The sequence below is a fragment of the Triturus cristatus genome, chromosome 10, assembly GCF_964204655.1.
Source record: "Triturus cristatus chromosome 10, aTriCri1.1, whole genome shotgun sequence".
Lineage (NCBI taxonomy): Eukaryota > Metazoa > Chordata > Amphibia > Caudata > Salamandridae > Triturus > Triturus cristatus.
In genome coordinates this window covers 369,538,287-369,558,470 of record NC_140593.1, presented here as the reverse complement: position 1 = coordinate 369,558,470, position 20,184 = coordinate 369,538,287, and the positions used below count along the sequence as shown (strand labels likewise).

General features: G+C 43.8%; 1 protein-coding gene across 1 annotated transcript in view; it reads right to left on the bottom strand.

The window, feature by feature from the left end:
• Positions 1-20,184, bottom strand: part of DNAH11 (dynein axonemal heavy chain 11) — a 3,007,685-nt gene that overhangs the window by 1,377,349 nt on the left and 1,610,152 nt on the right. Inside the window, exon 49 of the mRNA XM_085631597.1 lies at positions 386-625. Within this exon, the coding sequence (XP_085487723.1) occupies positions 386-625 (240 nt within the window). The remainder of the gene's footprint in view (positions 1-385; positions 626-20,184) is intronic.

The following is a 20,184-nucleotide window of genomic DNA, read 5'->3' as shown; positions in this document are numbered from 1 at the left end:
ACTATCATTGCAATCAAAATTAGTTTCTATATCTTAAATGTGAGCTTCTATGAGATTCACGTAAAAAAGGGGAGAAAACTCCCACCAAAAAATTGATGGCACCTTTCGTTCCACAGGTAAAATCAAACGTTTCAAATCACCAAGTGCAGTAAACAATCAAGAACGATAGACACATGTTGTGAAAGCTTTACAAGAGGAATACAACAGAATACATTTACATGGGAACTATTGATATGCCAATGGCCGAAGAGAAAACAAAGTTCTATTTTTGGTTTCGAAAAAGCAAATCCATTAGGAATTAAAGCTTTTAGGTTCATTAATAAAAGATTGCCAAGTAAGAGATTTGATTTGTTTAAATATGGTTGTTCAAGGTGCACCAACATACCTGGAAGACATTGGACATATCCCTAAGATTAAAGACGTAGTGAAACTTTATAGCAGTGGGAAGAAAGTTCTGAACCATCTTCTGATGGAGCCATATTGCTGCCTGAATCATGGATGGGCTACTCTTCAGCACAGAGGCACTGAAGGAATGCTGCTGAAAATGAAAACCCAGGATCTTGCTGTAGATCGTTTCAAGGGCATCTGCTGATGGGAAGTTGACAGCAAACACAGAAAAATGTCTCTGTAAAAAAATGTAAATGCAAGTTAACAGAATATTTGTTTGATGGAGATAAGAACATGTGAGCTACAAGCAAGATACTAAATTTTCATCCACATGTCCTAATCATATTTGCCTTGTGAACAACAGTTTTTTAAGAAATGTATGAAGTGAAATATTAACAAAACATATTAATATTCCATTTCAAAACTTGATTAGGTCACAATACCCATAGAGTACTTTCATATATAGAATTAGTCTGATTATTGAATGAAGATGAACTTTACAATATTATGTACCTCTAAAGTGTAGTGGGTAAGAACTACTGCAACACCGTAGAGATGTACAATATGTTAACAGGAAGTCTCTTTCCACAGTCAGGGGTTGTTGACAAAATGTATTGGGTCCTCCAAAGTTGGTGAGGCCTCTTTGGTGCACTTAACCTTACAAAGTCACATGAGAGCAATAAGATGATTTGAGGCATCTTTGCATCACAGCAAACAGAAATGAGTTACAAAAAAAATCAAGTGGAAAATGAGGTCCCATGTCTCACACTAGAGTGCAGATTCATGTAAGAAGAGATGGATGTAGTTGTTATTTTGCATGTGTGGATCGAGAAGGAACATCGGGGATTCTCATTGAGGGGGTGCAGAAGAAAACACATTTGTGCCATGGTCCGGGTTGAGAACCCTCTCAGAACATCATATCGCTCTAGCAGTGCACTCTTTCATTTCTCCCCACCTCTTGATTTGCCTGGCCACTCCTATTCTTTGCATTCATTTACAAATCCCCACCTTGCCTTCACCACAACCCATGCATCAATTCATTTGAAACCATTACTAGAACCCATGGAGAGGCTCATTGTAATTTTTCGAACAAGTTGTGTGAGAACTGCTTAATAAAGTAATCACAATTTAAAATTTTAATATTGGGTGTATAGTCCTGAAGAAATCACACTTTTGAGCATTGCTGGATACAAATTTGAAAAACAATTAATCTATTGGGTAGGCACTGTCAAATCGTGGAGGAAGATGGCCACCTAATTTGGCAGATCTACTGCAGTGGACGATATGCTACTTTTTGTGGTGACCTGAATATACTCTTCAGCTGTCTGAAGAAGAAATACAGTGGTGGATCACGAGAGATGCACATTTGTTGTTTGGTATTAGTTAAGGTAAGTTCAGTAGCTATTTTGAGAGCATGCTTGTTCTCCCTTCACCATGATCAGAAGGAGAGTCTCTGATGTGGGATTCACTTCAATCTCACATATTTGATGAGCACTCTGTCACACTTATCTTGTTAATACCTGGACATTTAAGGAGGATTGCCAGTATGTTTACCCGTATTACATGTATAAAGGAGCATGGACTATGTTTTTATTGTCCTTGGATGTTGGGCTACTTTTGGTCCATTTTGGGCAATGTGATCCTACAAAAAGAGATTGTATTGATTATAACCATTGGAGACTGATTTGTGCTTAATCAATCAGCTAATAACTATGTTTATTATCACACCCAACAGTTCCAGCTCAGCTTTTGTACTCCAAAATGTATATTAAAAGCAATAAAATCTAGCCCAGTCTGGACCATGAAACCCTACCAAACAAACTTTCATTCATCCATGTCTATAAACATTTTCATATTGGTTCATCTCATAATGGGTCAGTTACAAGGATCATCAATACATCTTATAGTCCTTTATGACTTCATTCACCTACTGCCAATAACTCATACTCGTCTTGAGCTTATTTGGTTATGCCCACCAACACGGTCTGTGATGACATTAATAATCAACCTCAAGATACTTGCTTAAGTAACCATCTTAATCCTCACCATTGCCGAGAAGAAACAAAAGGAAGAAAAATTGAGGATGAAAAGAATGAGGGCAGAACCACAGATTACTGATTCTCCCATCAAAACTATAACTGACTCGACAAACACAATGGAAATTATACTTATAAAACTGAAGATGTACATGATCTAGCATAATCTACAAAAAACAATGTGGAAACCATTCAAATGGATATTTAAACAAAAGCCAAAGTTAAACAGATCAATTGCAGATTTGCAGCAGCTGAGCATCAAATCAGCAATGTAGAAGACAGAGAATCAACACATGTTAAACAACTTACCACTCTTCCAGATAAATCACACATTACAGAAAGAGGTTTCAGACTTGAAAGATCAGAAGAGGCAACCTGCATATTTCTGGCATTCCAGTAGGCTCAGAAGAACATAACTTTAATGATTGTATTACATTTTTAGAATTTTGGATTATTCAAATGGCAGCTCTGCCCTTTAAGGGGGACTTTGATTTGGAAAGGGCCAACAGAGTCTCAGCTAAACCCATACTAAGCAAAAAATCTGAGCCCAAGTCTATGTAAACCTCTTAGATTTCACACAATGGACCTGATACTGAACTACATGAAGAAAAACAGCCACATAATGTAGAAAGGTAATACAAATATATATTTCCTGGGATTATTCCAAATCAAGTTGTTAGAAATGGGGTTTCTGGTTGGCTAGGGTATGCACCTAAGCCAGGCAGAACCCACCACTCCAGTCAGGGTAAGTAAGTTACACACCTAAGATAACCCCTGCTCACCCCCTTTCATAGCTTGGCCAGAGCAGTCAGGCTTATCCCAGAGGCAATATGTAAAGTAGTTGTACACAGACAGTAATGCAGTGAAAACGCTACAAAAGGACTCCACCCCAGTTTAGAACAATAGCCAATATTTTTCTGAATAAAACAAGACCAAAATGACAAATATCCAACATACACAAATCAAGATATCACTGTTTAAAGATTAAATCAAGTGTAGCTCGTAGAAATAAAAAATAGCTCCAGCCGGGGCTATTTGGTCATGGTCGACGTGTCCACAAAATCAGTCCGACCCCAAAGGAGCGAGGGCCAATTATGGAGTTGGGCAGGCCCCAGTACAGTACCTTAGAGGTGTTGTGAAAAACAAAGGCGCAGCAAAACAGAGAGGAGGTGAGGCGTCGCAGAGGCCATTGCAGCATATGCTCCTTACTGTTGCAGGGAAGGTGATGTGTTGCTCCATACTGCCGGGCAGGAGAGGTGATGCATTGGTTCCTTACTGCTGCAGGGGAGGTGATGCTGCAGATGTCGGTGTGATACCACGGTTCCTCAATGTAGAGCGGCATCCATGAGGTGTCGAGCGTTAAGCCACAAGGAGTTGGTTTCCGCGGCATCGATGTCGAACCAGGCCACAGGCATCTGAGTCGGAGCCATGTGCCACTGACTTCCGTGGTGTGGTGCTTGAGACTCGTGTAGTGGCAGAGCTTCAGAGGTGCTGCGTCGTCATCAAAGTCTATGGTGCAAGTTACGGACGGTGCATTGAGCAGGACTATGGCTCCAGTATAGGCAGCGGTATGGCATCAGAGTTGCAGACAGGGGCCGTTTCCAAAGTCAATCAGTGTTGATGCCTTGGTTTCTTCTTAGTACCACTCCAAACTCACTTCTAAGGCCCAGGAACTGGAATTGGCATTACTTGGCAAGTATGACTCCTCAGCAGCAGGGCCCAGGGATTGCAGGCAAAGACTTTGATGGCGCTGAGACTTCTTAACAGAAGGCAAGCTCAACCCTAACCCTTGGAGAACCTTGGAAGCAGGATGTAGAAAGCTAAGTACAGTCCTTGCACTCCCAGGATATAAACAGCAAGCAGCAGTCCAACACAGCAAAGCAAGCAGCAAAGTGGCTGTCCCTCCTGACAGCTATCCACTTTTCTTCCTGGCAGAATGTTCTTAACCTGGAAGTGTTCTGAGTTTATGGTGTCACAGACCCAGTACTTATATCCATTTCATCCTTTAAAGTAGGCAAACTTAAAAAAAAGTCTTTGTAGTGCAGAAGACCCTGTTTTTCTCTGCTGTGGGTGAAGACACACTACTGAGAGTGGAGACTTCTTTGTGAAAGGACAGGTATAGCCCAATTCAGGTGTCGGTGTCTACTCCTCCCACCACTCCAGCTCAGGAAGGCCCATCAGCGTGGTGATACGCCATCATGATATGCAGGGCCCACCTCAGCTCCCTTTATGTGAATTTCTTAAGTGAATTCACAAACAGCCCAACTGTCACCTTGACCCAGACATGTATTCAGAGACAGGCAGAGGTACAGAATGGTTAAAGTAAGAAAATGGCAACTTTCTAAAAGTGCAATTTTCAGACTTGCAATTTTAAAAACCAATTTCACAAAAAGATGTGTTTTTAAATTGTGAGTCCAGAGACACAAAACTCAAATTTTCTATATGCTCCCAATTAGCCGATACACTTGTAAAATGTTACAAGGCAGCTTCAATGCTAACCTATAGGAGAAATAGGCCTAGCTGTAGCAAAACATGAAATTACCAGTATTTCACTACCAGGACATGTAAAATACAACAGTACAGGTACTACCTTATAAATACACTGCGCCCTAGCCAATGGGGCTACCTTGGGTCAAACTTAGGGGTGCTTTACATGTAATAAAAGGGAACGTTTGGGCCTGGCAAGTCGGTGCAATTGCCAGGTCGAAATGACGGTTTAAAACTACTGTACACACAGACACTGCAATGGTAGGCCTGAGAAATGTTTGCAGGGCGACTCTTGTGGGTGGCTTAATCAGTGCTGCAGGCCCACTAGTAGCAGTGGTGAAGTGCTCAGAGTCCTAACATCAACAACTCACAGTCAAAAACAGGAGGTCAGAGGCAAAAAGACATAGGATACCACACCAATAGATGGCAGGTATAACAAGTGTTGACACTGGGAAACCTTTTTGAGCATTCCGACCATGAATGAGAGCCAGAAATGTATAGTTTTCCTTTAAAGACCCATCAAGGTTTTGAATTTCACTGAATGGATCCTCACGTATCTTTGGATCCGATAACAAATTGAAGACGTTCTTGGATGAACTGGATGAATTAGATATAGACATCTCCTTTCTAAAATCTCGCTCATCACTGGATAAAGACAAATAAGGAACTAATGTTCTACATAATCACAATAGAAGTGTCACTTTAATGGTACATCTTTCTCTGGATTGATATTTAACCTTCTACTTCGCTATCTCTAACCATTTGAAACCAATTTGAGAGATATGCCATGCTATTCTTTTGAGTAGCTAACTACTGAACAAGCCACACATTTATTGTATCCTTATGTTGTGTAGATTTAGATTCCGTATATAGGTTTCCCGATTTATGCCCTTATATAGGTACAGTTCATATTGCCCTTATTTAGGCATAGAAAATCCAGCCCTTATTTAGGCATTGTCCAAGCTAACCAAATACAGGCATGGTCTCCTACATCCGTCAATCCACGTCACAACGAGTTCTTGGAAAACCAGACTCTTAAGCCTTTAAGGAATTTCCCTTGCTTGGATATTGATTTCTCCAGGAACTCATTTATTATGCATGAACATCTATTCCTTCGGGGTTCATTCATGACATTCCGATGCCCAACGTTTACGTCAATACAGACATTCCTAAACACCTTCAAGGTATAAATATACCTGCACTTGCCCTGGCAAACCACGGTTCCGGTACAGTCCAGCTCGACTGCCTACTTGCGTTTCGCCTCTACAAGTTTGGAAGGAGATCGAGTTCCCGCCTGATGCACTGACCAGATGCTGTCATCCTCCTCGCAGAGAATCCAGCTCCAGTGTTTCTGACTCCCCTTGCGGGGTGTTAGATCGAGTCCCGGAAAGAGATTCCAACCTCACACATTCTAAGGTATGGAGCAGACTAGAACTTAGAGAAACTTTTGGCAACTCTTGGCAAAACTAAAACTATAGCTAGTTATACTTTAGAAAACAGCACCTACTTCTTACCACGTACTACATTTAGGTTAGGTACACTGGGTTAGAACTATTTAGAAGCATCAGATGAGTATTCACATTTTAGTCGTTATTTATGTATGTATTTTTATGAATATATTTCATAGCTACAAACCATGCTATTTCAGTATTATTTTATCTTACTGCTAACCCTGTACGTATTGTACTTCGCATCCTGTCTTATGATTGTAGCAGTTCATATCTCTTGCATGAGAAATAAGACTGTTCAATAAACCCTTTTTATTGAAACGCCCGTTTCTCTATTTCTGTGCAACTCTGTAGAAACTAAGCATGCACGACTGACTGAGTGAAACTGTTATCTATTGTTTCCACGGTTCTGAGATTGTTCCGACTCTAAGGGAAACAAAGCTATCATGTTTATGCGGTTGTCAGAAACTAATCCCTTCTTGTATATTCAAGAAGTTTCTAGTGACCTCTGAGTTAGCTGGCACACACAAGTAATTAAGTTTAATGTACTCGATAGAGACATACTGACCTCAGTCCTATGTCAAAACTATAGTGTATATTATTCCAATGCGCAGAGCCTTTCAGAGATATAGGAACTACACTACACTTACAAGGAACAATTTATTGTTTTCCATTTTTTCTCTTTGTCGGTTCAGCCCTTTAAGGTTAATAGGATTGTGTCTCCTCCCCTTAAATCCCTTAACAGTTATACTTACCTGAGATATTTGTACTGCCAAATCCAAATTTAACACAAGTGCTACATGTATTGAATCCAATGCATGTGTAAGTTCAATGTCCGATATTATGGATGTTTATTATCCTTCCACTGTTGAAGTATCTTGTGTTCTTCCCCACATTTTCAAGTCTTTTTACTGAGGAGAGTTGGAGAGAGATGGGTCTTAGGCATGGGGATTTGATATTTTACTTATTTATTCTTATCAATGCTTTGGTGGGATCACATGCATTGATCTTATTTGAACCTTGTTACCCCATACATATCATTTTAATTCATTCTATATTTATTCTTTTCTCTGTCTCCCTCCAACTATTTATACTTTTCTGTGGATACTTGCTAACTTGCCCGGTATTTATTCCTTTATATTTTAAGTCTTGTGGTTCTCATGGGGGAATTGTTTGATTCTTAAACTCACACATTCTTCTCTTAGGCCTTTCGGTAAATGTATTCTAGGTTCCGTGTCTATTGCATTAAGTTATAACTCAGATTAGAAAGAATGTTAACATTCTTACACTACATACAGAGGATGTCAACCACTCAGTTATGAGATGAAGAATTACAGATTATCTCCACAAATTGAAAGGCACTATTATGTTACTTCAAGAGACCAAAAGCCAAGATAGAGAAGCTTCTTACTTTATAAATATTTGGATAGGTGTTGTAGCTTGCCTTCCAGCAATGGGTAAGAAAAAGGGTGTCCTAACCATGGAAGCCAAGGCAGCTGATATCTATATAGTATCTAATAAGATAGACAAAGGGCGTAGGTGGGTAGTTTATGAAATATGTAAAGATGGAAGTATTTTAATGTAATATAGATGCACCAAATGGAGACCAACAAGATTTTCTAAAAGAACAAGCATCGAATAGGACTTGCATTCCTGATGGTACACAGATTGTTTTGGGGGAGACTTTAACCCCTTCGCTGCCAGGCCTTTTCCCCCTCCTGTGCCACGCCTTTTTTTGGCTATTTGGGGTAGTGCGCGCTGAGGCCCCTGTAACTTTTTGACCACATAAGGTATCCACGCCAAATTTGTGTCCTATTCTTCCAACATCATGGGGGTTCTGAAGGTGCTCAGGGTTTGTGGATTCCTCTGGAGGGGTCACAGAAATGAGCCAAAATACAGCAAAATTTAGTTTTTTGGGGGAAAAATGGGAAGAACGGGCTGCAAATGAAAGCATCTGGGTTTTTCCCTGCAAGTGTTAACAAAAAAGGGTTTGTGGGGCTGAAATCACCATTTCCCAGCCTTTAGGGGATACTAGACTTTTGTCAGAACCCCAACATTTTTTACACAGTTTTGGCATTTTTCTGGGACAGAGCCTATTTTTGCTATTCTTTGTGCTTTCGACCTCCTTCCAGTTAATGGTAGAAATGGGTACAAAAGCAATAATGGATCCTAGAAAGCTATACATTTTAGAGAAGTAGACACAATTCTGAATTCAGCAAGGGGTGATTTGTGTAGATCCATCAAGGTTTCTTTATAGAAACTAACAGTTAAATATAGGATAAATTGAACATTTGTTGAAAAAAATCGCCTTTTGTGTCAACGTTTTCACCTGTAACTTCTAATTATGACAGCTCTTTGAAAGTAATATACCGTTACATCCGATGGACATTACTGGTTGTGGGGATATATAGGACTTGTAGGTTCACCAAGAACCCGATGAACCCAGAGCTAAAAACTGAGCAGCAACTTGCAATGGTTTTTTATTATGTACCGGGTATATAGTAATTATTCTGTAAAAATGTGTACATGGAAAAATCGGTATGAAAGACACCTATGTATTTCTGATATGGGAACAAAATATAGAGTTTAGAAACAGTAGATCTTTGCACATTTCCGAATTTGGGAATACTCATACTAGCATGAGAATTATCAGTCATTTTTTAGAATGACTTCTTTTTTACACAATGTCTTTCATTTGGAAGGCAGAAATGCATCGAAAGTCAATAGGTAATAACAGTTCCTTTACAAATCTGAATTACCCTAAGTCTCCCGATAAAAATGGTACCTCACTTGTAGGGGTAGGCATAGTGCCCACGACACGAAATGGCTCAAAACCCAACGTGCCCACACCACATTTTCACAATGCAAAATTACCCATTTTTAGCAAAGTGCCTAGCTGTAGTTTTTGAACCATAGCTCTGCCGGCACCTAGGGAAACCTAGAAAATCTATACATTTTTGAAAACTAGACACCCAGGGAAATCCATGATGGGGTGACTTGACTGCGTCCCACCAGGTTCTGTTACCCAGAATCCCTTGCAAACCTCAAAAATTGCCCAAAAAAACACATTTTCCCCATATTTCTGTGGTGGAATGTTCTGGAATCTACTTGGATCCCCAAATTTCCACCCACCCAGTGTTCCCCAAAGTCTTCCGAGAAAAATGGTACCTCACTTGTGTGGGTCGGCCTAGTGCCCGTGACAGGAAACGGCGCAAAACGCAACGTGGACACACCTCCATTTCGCAGTGAAAAATGACCCTTTTTTGGCAAAGTGCCTAGCTGTAGTTTTTGAACCATAGCTCTGCCGGCACCTAGGGAAACCTAGCAAACCTATACAGTTTTGAAAACTAGACACCCAGGGAAATCCAGGATGGGGTGACTTGACTGCCTCCCACCAGGTTCTGTTACCGAGAATCCCTTGCAAGCCTAAAAAATTGCCAAAAAAAACGCTTTTCCCCTACATTTCTCTGGTGGAAAGTTCTGGAATCTGCGTGGATCCACAAATTTCTACCCACCCCGCGTTCCCCAAAGTCTTCCAAGAAAAATGGTACCTCACTTGTGTGGGTCGGCCTAGTGCCCGCGACAGGAAACGGCGCAAAACGTAACGTGGACACACCTCAATTTCACAGCGAAAAATGACCCTTTTTTGGCAAAGTGCCTAGCTGTAGTTTTTGAACCATAGCTCTGCCGGCACCTAGGGAAACCTAGCAAACCTATACATTTTTGAAAACTAGACACCCAGGGGAATCCAGGATGGGGTGACTTGACTGCCTCCCGCCAGGTTCTGTTACCCAGAATCCCTTGCAAACCTAAAAAATTGCCAAAAAAAACATATTTTCCCCACATTTCTCTGGTGGAAAGTTCTGGAATCTGTGTGGATCCACAAATTTCCACGCACCCCGCGTTCCCCAAAGTCTTCCGAGAAAAATGGTACCTCACTCGTGTGGGTTGGCCTAGTGCCCGCGACAGGAAACTGCGCCAAACGCAACATGGACACACCTCAGTTGCGCTGTGAAAAATGACCCTTTTTTGGCAAAGTGCCTAGCTGTAGTTTTTTAACCATAGCTCTGCCGGCACCTAGGGAAACCTAGCAAGGCTATACATTTTTGAAAACTAGACACGCAGGGGAATCCAGGATGGGGTGACTTGACTGCGTCCCACCAGGTTCTGTTACCCAGAACCCCTTACAAACCTCAAAAAGTGCCAAAAAAACACATTTTCCCCATATTTCTGTGGTGGAAAGTTCTGGAATCTACTTGGATCCCCAAATTTCCACCCACCCAGTGTTCCCCAAAGTCTTCAGAGAAAAATGGTACTTCACTTGTGTGGGTCGGCCTAGTGCCCGCGACAGGTAACGGCGCAAAACGCATAGTGGACACACCTCAATTTTGCAGTGAAAAATGAACTTTTTTTGGCAAAGTGCCTAGCTGTAGTTTTTGAACCCTAGCTCTGCCGGCACCTAGGGAAACCTACTAAACCCACACATTTCTGAAAACTAGACACCCTGGGGATTCCAGGGAGGTATGGCTTGCATGGATCCCCCAACATTTCCTTACCCAGAATGCACTGCAAACCTCAAATTAAGCTGAAAAAAATCACCTTTTTGACACATTTTTGTGTGGGAAAGTTGTGGCATCACCGGGCTGACACAAATTTCCTACCACCCAGCGTTTCCCCGGGTCTCCAGATAAAAACGGTGCCTCACTCGTGTGGGAGGCACAAGTACCCGCGACAGGCAAGGGCCCACAACGTAGTGCGGCGACATGAAAATTGCCTATCTCAAAACGACCTGGTTTTGCAAGGGGGGTCACTTGGGTTTTTGGCCCGGTGCTCGGCGGTCACCTGGGGAAACCTACCAAACCCACACATTTCTGAAAACTAGACATCCGGGGGATTCCAGGGAGGTATAGCTTGCATGGATCCCCCAACGTTTCCTTACCCAGAATGCCCTGCAAACCTCAATTTTAGCTGAAAAAAATCACCTTTTTCACACATTTTTGTGTGGGAACGCTGTGGCATCACCGGGCTGACACAAATTTCCTACCACCCAGCGTTCCCCCGGGTCTCCCAATAAAAACGGTGCCTCACTCGTGTGGGAGGCCCAAGTACCTGCGACAGGCAAGGGCCCACAACGTAGTGCGGCGACATGAAAATTGCCTATCTCAAAACGACCTGGTTTTGCAAGGGGGGTCACTTGGGTTTTTGGCCCGGTGCTCGGCGGCCACCTAGGGAAACCTACCAAACCCACACATTTCTGAAAACTAGACATCTGGGGGATCCCAGGGAGGTATGGCTTGCGTGGATCCCCCAACTTTTCCTTACCCAGAATGCACTGCAAACCTCAAATTTAGCTGAAATAAATCACCTTTTGGCTGCCGCGTTCTGGGCTATTTGTAGACGTTGCACGAGGTCCTTATTTATGCCGGCATAGAGAGCATTGCAGTAATCGAGCCGTGAGGCGACCAATGCAACAACAATCTGTTTGCGAGCATGCAGAGCCAAATAATGTCTAATTTTCCTAAGGATCCTGATAATACCCCAGCAAGTAGCAACAGTCCTATTAACCTGCTGAGACATGGAGAGAACGGGATCGATCATAACTCCCAGATTACGGGCCAAGTCTGTAGGTACAGGGCACACTCCCAAAGAAGGGGGCCACCACTCAGAGGACCAAATGTCCCTGTTTCCACCAAAAATAAGAACCTCGGTTTTTTCCCCGTTCAGCTTTAGTGAATTGTAGATCATCCACTGAGAAACTGCCTCCATGCAGTTCCTGAAGCTGAGAGCGGGGGTACTGCCCGAGTGGGAAAGGGACACCATAATCTGGGTGTCATCAGCATATGATACCACCTCCATCCCATAAGATCTTATTAGCCTGGCGAGTGGGGCCACATAGATGTTAAAAAGGGTAGGACTTAAGGCCGACCCCTGAGGGACCCCACATTGTACAGGTAGGGATGGAGATAGGAATTCACCCAGTTTGACCCTCTGTTCCCTCTGGTCAAGGAAAGAGGCCAAAAGGCTCAAAGCCAAACCTTCCACCCCTATCTCCCTAAGACGAGATATCAGAACCAAGGGAGACAGGGTATCGAAGGCGGCTGTCAAGTCCAACAAGACCAGAAAAGCGGTGTGGCCCTGGTCAACCTCAGTGCGGATGTTATTAAGCACTACCGTAAGGGCCGACTCCGTACTATGGTGTCTCCGAAAGCCATGCTGGGACTGATCAAGACATCCCGAAATGTCCAAGAAGGCCGTCAGATGCTCATTAAGATGAGTTTCAAGCATCTTTGCAGGAAGCAATGAAATAGGGCGAACATTTTTAAGGATTTCAGGGTCTAAAGTTGGCTTCTTTAAAAGAGGCTTAACCACAGCACTTTCCACAGAGAGGGAAAAGTGCCCTCCTGTATTGCCCGGTTCATAATACTCAAGAGCGGGGGCAAAAGAGTTTCCCGACATTCCTTAAAAACTTTAAGAGGGCAGGGGTCCAAAGGGGACCCTGACCTAGTCTTGCTAAGAAGCAGGTCTAGTTGTTGAAGGGAGAGCAGTGGAAAGTTGGACAAGTTCGCAGAAAAGGCCACGGTTCCATCTCCCACGGCGGGTATGACCGAAGGGAGGGGAGACAGCGCAGCCCTTTGCAATTCAAGGGCCGAATAGATATCGGCTATTTTAGAATGGAAAAATTGGGCGATCTTATCACAGAGATCCTGGGAGCTAGAAGTAGGATCAGGCACTTGCAGGGTACACAGAGAATCTGCAATTTTAAAAAGTTCTCTGGGGGAGGTAAGAGCGGTAGTCAGCTTAGAAAAGTACTCCTGCTTTTCTTTGATAACCTCCGCTTTATATCCCTTGAGAAGGAGTTTGTGTTTTTCCCTCTCTTGATAGTCCCTCCACAGCCTTTCCTGCTTCCTACATCCCTGCCTTAGAACTCTCAGAGACTCTGAGAACCAAGGGGCTGAAGGTCTCTTCCTAGCAGAGTAACGAAAAGAGACAGGAGCCAGCAAATCAACTGCCAAGGTGAAGGAGGTAGTCAATTCAAGCGCCGCCGTACTGACATCCTATGCTGTGGCAATTGCTAAATTAGAAATTAAAGGAGCAAGGGTGTCATTGGAAATACTCCCATAGTTGCGCTTAGGTTCTTTCTTGCTAGGACCGCTCAACTTAGTATATGCAGGAGAGGCCTGAAGCTTCAAAGGAACCGCTAAATGATCAGACCAGACCAACGGTATAGGCACGTCTGTCGTCAGCCTCGAATCATTAGAAAACACCCCATCCAGGATATGACCTGCCCGGTGGGTAGAACTGGTAACCAATTGCTAAAAACCACAGGCGGACAATGACTCCAAGAGGGAAAGAGTTTCCCTGGAATCTAGATTATCAAGATGGAAATTTAAATCTCCCAGAACCGTAAGTTGGGCACAGCCAAAATAGGGCTCAAGGAGATTAAACAGGGAATGACTAAAATCCGCTCTCGGTCCTGGCGGTCTATAAATCAATATGCCCGCAAAAGGAGCAGCAAAAGGAGAAATTATTAAAAAGTGTAAGGCCTGAAGGGTATCTGAAGGGGCGGATAGAGTAGAGATACGACAGGTATGGGAATTCTTATGGAGGATCCCCAGACCTCGGTCCAACCTGACTAACGCATAACCCTCAGGAATAGCTTCCACCAGGTCAGGTCCAGAGGAGTCAGAAGCCCAAGTCTCTGTAATGAAAACCCAAGAAGGCTTTCTTACAGCCACATATTCACTAAAGGCGATGTTGTCCTTCACCAGCGATCTAGCATTAATAAGAAAGCCGGTTTCACTCGTAAAGATGGGAGAGGGGACAGGTTCTGTGGGGGGACAAACATTAGGAACAAACTCTATCGGTGGCATATAGTTGCTGGAAAAGCAGCTGCAGAAGGGGGCATCAGGAAGAGCCTCCGGAGGGCAAGAAAAATTACACAATAACCGTGGGGGTCTGTAAGCAGTTAACTCATGGTATGAGTACATGAAACTACCATCTCTGCCACAACTATCTCCTAATGGCTTCCTACCTTGCCCAATTCCTAGCCCGTCCTTAGCGCGGACGGGCGCAGACTGGCTGGACTCTGGCGTGACTCCGGCGCGATTACGGCGTACCCGTTGCGCGCAAAAGCTGCACATGTGCATAGTGGGTTAATATAGAGGTCTAGCACGTCAGCTGGACAACTAGAGCGCTAAACAAAATGGCTCCCGCCAAGCGTCCCTTCCAAGCCCCAAAATGGCGCTGGATAGCCGGTACTCCGCGCTGAGGGGGATCCGCTGAAGCCGCGGTGAATCAGAAACTTTTTAAAATGTAGGCATGCGAAGGTGAGCTAAAAGCCGGGGAAAAGCTAACAAGAAAATTAACACAAATCTAGCATAACAGGGTGTTTTAAAATACACAGGAATACAAGTGTAGCGCAAATATTGTAAAGAAATTAAAGCACACAATGCCAAGCGCTAAGCGTAGTATAAGTAGCCTTGTCATGGGACCCCCTTTGCAAAACCAGGTTGTTTTGTGAGAGGTAATTTTGATGTCTCCTCAATTGGTTTTGGGCCCTTGCCAGGCACGGGCACTAAGCCTACCCACGCAAGAGAGGTACCATTTTTCTCGGAAGACTTTGGGGAACGCGGGGTGGGTGGAATTTTGTGGACCCACGCAGATTCCAGAACTTTCCACCACAGAAATGCAAGGAAAATGTGTTATTTTGGACACATTTTTAGGTTTGCAATGGATTCTGGGTAACAGAACCTGGTGAGAGCCAGTCACCCCATCCTGGATTCCCCTCGGTGTCTAGTTTTAAAAAATGTACAGGTTTGCTAGGTTTGCCTACGTGCCAACTGCGCTAGGGCCCAAAATCCACAGGTATGCACATTGCTAAAAAAAAGCCAGAGCCCAGTGGGCTTTCTGCCGCCCTGGGGGGAAAATCGGGGAAGGGGGTTGCATCCCGATATGCCCGTAAAAGGGGAGAAAGACTTTGGCTATTTTTTGTGGGGGTGGGGGCATTGGTATGACCATTTTGGGCAGCCCCCACCCCCACGCATAAAAAAAGCCTGCGTACTCGCTGGCACCTAGTGGGCTTTCTGCCCCCCCCAGGGGGCAGATCAGGGGACGCTGCCGCCAACTACCCTCCCGGGGGGGGGGCGGAAAGACTGGAGTTTCTCTGGGGGTGGGGTGGGGGTATTGTCTTGCCCATTTTGGGGAGCTCCTACCCCTACACTAATAAAACAAAAAAATACATGGTTTCTAGTGGGCTTTCTGTGCCCCCCAGGGGGGGCCAGATTGGGCGCTACAGCTCCCATCTGCCTCCTGGGGGGCAGAAAGACTGTCATTTTTGTGGGGGGGAGGGTGGGGTCATTGGCGTGCCCGTTTCAGGCAGCCCACACACTAAAAACAATTGCGCAAAAAAAACCCTGGTGGATAGGGGGCTTTCTGTCCCTCTGGGGAGGGCAGATTGGGGGCTCCTGCCCCATCTGCCCCCCGGGGGGGGCAGAAAGGCTGTAATGGTGGCGGGGGGGGGATTGGCATGCCCGTTTCGGGCAGCCTCCACCCTAAATAAAATCCATCACCCTAAAGAAAGTTGCGCGAAAAAAATCCCTGCCGTCAAGTGGGCTTTCCGCCCCCCCCGAAGGGGCAGATTAGGGGCCAATGCCCCATCTGCCCCCCAGGGGGGTAGAAAGGCTGTAATGATGGCGGGTGGGTGGGGCATTGACGTGCCCATTTCGGGCAGCCCCCTAAAATCTAAAAATAAATCCCTGGTGTTTAGTGGGCTTTCTGCCCCCCCCGAAGGGGCAGATTGGGGTCCGATGTCCCATCTGCCCCCCAGGGGTGGGCAGAAAGGCTGTAATGGTGGCGGGAAACGGGCACGCCAATGCCCCCACCCTAAAAAAAAAAATGAAAAGAAATCCCTGGTGTATAGTGGGCTTTCTGCCCCCCCGAAGGGGAAGATTAGGGGCCAATGCCCCATCTGCCGGCAGAATGACTGATAATTGGGGGGTGGGGTGGGGGCATGGGCCTGCCCGTTTTGGGCAGCCTCCACCCCTATTTTTTTTTTTTTTAATTCCCTGGTGTCTAGTGGGCTTTTTGCCCTCCGGGGGGGGGCAAAAAGACTAAATTTGGCAAAAATTATTTGGGGGGAGCAAAGGCCCTTGCCCAAGGGGCCGCTCCCCCCTCCCTGGTGTCTAGTGGGTGGATCCCTGCTTGGGGATCGCCCTCCTGTGGCGATCCCCAAGCAGGCATCCACTGGGGAGGGGTACCAATGGAAAGGGGAGACTCTCCCCTTTCCAACGATGCCTCTCCCATCTTTCTACGTGCTCAGGGGGCTGTGATAGCCCCCTGAGCACGTAGAAAGTGAAACTGAAATGAGCCTCTTGGCTCATTTCAGTTTCACTTTCAGTGTGATGACGTTGGCGCGACGTGCGCGACAATCGTCATTACACTGAAAGGGGGGGGGGGCGCCTCGGGAGCTGGGGAAGCTCTTCCCCAGCTCCCGAGGCTATTTTTAATTAATTAAAGGGAATCCCCAGGGAATGCCTCATGACGTGCTGGACTCGTCATGGGCACAGCGCGACTGTGATCCATGACGAGTCCAGCACATCATGGGCACAGAAGGGGTTAACCTTCCCATAAACTCCACGATTGACAGATCTTAAAGCTGTAAATATCAACCTCCTTAGAGCACCCAAACCTATGAACAACTTGTGTCACAAGTTTAATTTAAAAGATGCTTGTAGACTACAACACCTGGACTCATTTGATTATACATCCTTCCCCCCCACACCTCGATTTCTCGAGAATAGAATACTTAATGATTTCTGGTACTTGAGGGACTTGGCTCTTTCTACTGCAGTCTTACGGGAACCGCCGCTAAGCAATACATCCTTGATGCAGGCCGTCACATTCCTCGTCGACTGCAGTCACAACGGTGATTTCTGATTCTGCACTGCAGCCTTGCGGCTCCTCAGAAACAACACATCCTAGACGCTGGACTTTGCATCACGAGCCCCGTCAAATTAATACTCAATGACGGCGCAAGCTCTCATATCGCTGCCTCGCCACATCTAGTAACTAACGCATCCCTTCGGCTCCATGACACATCTTCGACGCGGACTCTCGCAACGCTCCACAAACAAGGATTTATAGTACCTTTAATCAATCAATCAAAGATTCATAAAGTGCTGCAACTCACCCCTGAGGGTCTGAAGGAGCTGGAATTGTTAACTGTTTTTTTTTTATTTAGCAGGTACACCTGGGTCACTGTAGCTGGCTCATGCTCCATCATGTTCACCTGAAATTGCGACATTGTCCCTGTCCAGATATCCACAGCTGGCTCTGTGTGCTTTTTGGTAGTATTTTAACTATAATCTTTAAAGTTGCATATCTCCAGTACTACTGATTGGAATTTTGTCATTTTGGTCTTGTTTGTGTGGTGTTTTTCACTTTATTGCTGCTTGGGGTGCTGCACAAATAATGCACACATTGCCTCTAAGCTAAGCCTAACTGTTCTATGACAAGGTACCAGAGTGTTGAACACAGGATAATTTAGGGATGGCTTGTGCCTTACCCTGAGAAGGATTGTGGTTTCTGCTTGACAAGGGCTCGCACCCAAGTCAACCAACAACCCAATTTCTTACAGTACTCAAACAATACATCAATACAGATATAAAACCTAGACATATTCCGGATCACTCATACATCACTCTGTCACTTGTATGGGGAGCCCCACTTACCAAATGTAACCATTGGAGACTGAATTAGAAATGACAACAAACATAGAACCAACATACGAACGAAACCTTCACTTTTGTGATGCTAATCCAAACACTGATACTTCTGTCACTAGATGGGAAGCTTTACAAATTACTATTAGGGGATCCCTTAATAGCATCAGTTCATTCATGAATCAACAATACATTGCATTGTTAGATAAATTAGAGAAAGAAATGAATACCCCCGAGCTTCAACACACTTCTGATAGCCTGTTGCTAACCAATTGAAATAAAAGAAAGTATGAGTTTAACAGACTACTAAGTAAGAGAGAGGGTGTGTGGATTGAAAAACACAAATGTATTCGACTATGCAATGCCAATAAACCTTGGAAATTGTAGGTCTCATATCTGAAATTCAAACAAAACAAATCTTCGATTAATGGTATCAGTGATCCAGTCTGTAATGCACAGATGAACCCAGATCAGATATCTGAATTAAAAAAAAAATCTAGACTGATTTATATGACAGTAGCCAACAGTAAGACTCAGAGAAACGTAAGGACATCCTTTACAATCTAGATCTACCTACCATTACTGAGGTAGAAAGAAAATCACTACCTACACTTTATGGTAGAAAAGGTCTGGGAAGTTATACAATAACTAAAATCATCTGCCAATGCCCCATGTCCAGATGGGGATAAAGCTTCTTTCTATAAACACTTCTGGCCAGAATTAGAATTCCCATTGATTGAACTATATCAAGCATATTTCTCGTCTAGAGAAAAAAATTGTACACATTGCAGAAACAATGATAGTGGTTATTCTGAAGGAAGGGAAAGATCTCTCTCGAAACACTATAGACCAAACTCATTGATTATTATGGACTGTAAAATCTATCTGAAAGTCTTTGGTGTATGCTTGGACAAAATAGTCTCCAAATTCATTCACCCTACCAAAGTAGCATTTGTCCAAAACAGATTATCTAGAGAGAAGCCTAGACTTTTCTGTCACATCATTGAGATGGCTTCTTTGACAAATTCCCCTGCAGTCTCAATAGCTCTAAACACCAAAAAAGGCTTGGATAAAAGAGTCTGGCCATTTATAAAAACAGTTATGAGTTCAGTCTGGGAGTGAACTATTAGAATGGTCATGGCTTTACAGAAATGATCTAAAGCTAGAGTTAAGACTTAATGGCACCATATCCGATTACTTTGACCTGAAACAGGATATAAGACATGGCTGCCCACTCTCACCGGCACTTTTTGCTCTAGTCATTGAACCTCTACTGCAAGCTATAATGGATAATAAAGACGTTGCAGTCACACCATTTCGCAAATTTACAGTCAAAGCAGCAGCTTACGAATAGGCTATATTAATTGTTACTGAAAATGCACAACCATCTAGCCACTTCTTGTTCAACAGTATTGAAGCTTTCGCTCGAGTGTAATGGATTTAAATAAATTGGTGGGCAAGGAAATTTTAAAACATTCAGGACTATCAAAACAAATGTATTGAATATCTTGGTATGGATTCAATGATAACCCTACTGAATCTATTAGATATAATGAAACCATCACTCTACAAAAAAGTTAGCTAGTTGGTCTCAAAATTCTTAACTTGGTGGAGGACACTAAAGAGGATGATTACACACATGATAAACTATTTGATTTCTATGATTCTGATTTAATTAGCAAATAATTCCTTCTCCAGATTAGACAAACTAAAGCAAATGTCTATGGAATAATAAAAAACGGAGAAGCTCCTTGAAAATGTTATGATTGCACAAAAACCTGGGGTTTTTGGGGGTCAGATTAGCTGACGTTTCATCATACCATACCACCCTTCCCTTCAAACAGTGCTCTACATGGTTCTCATTCAAACCAATATTAACCCATATGGCTAGAAATAGAGGGACAGATGATGCAACACTGCAGTTTAATATTTTTCTTAACCTCTTCTAACACAACCCTTCCTCGCTCTGTTGATATTTTCCAATACTCAAAAAAACAATGCTATCTTTTGACTCTATATCCAGTATGAAACTCAACAACTCCAATTTGGGACAGATTTGGAATAACAATTTATTCAAACTCAAGGGTTCTCCTATTAACCCCTTCC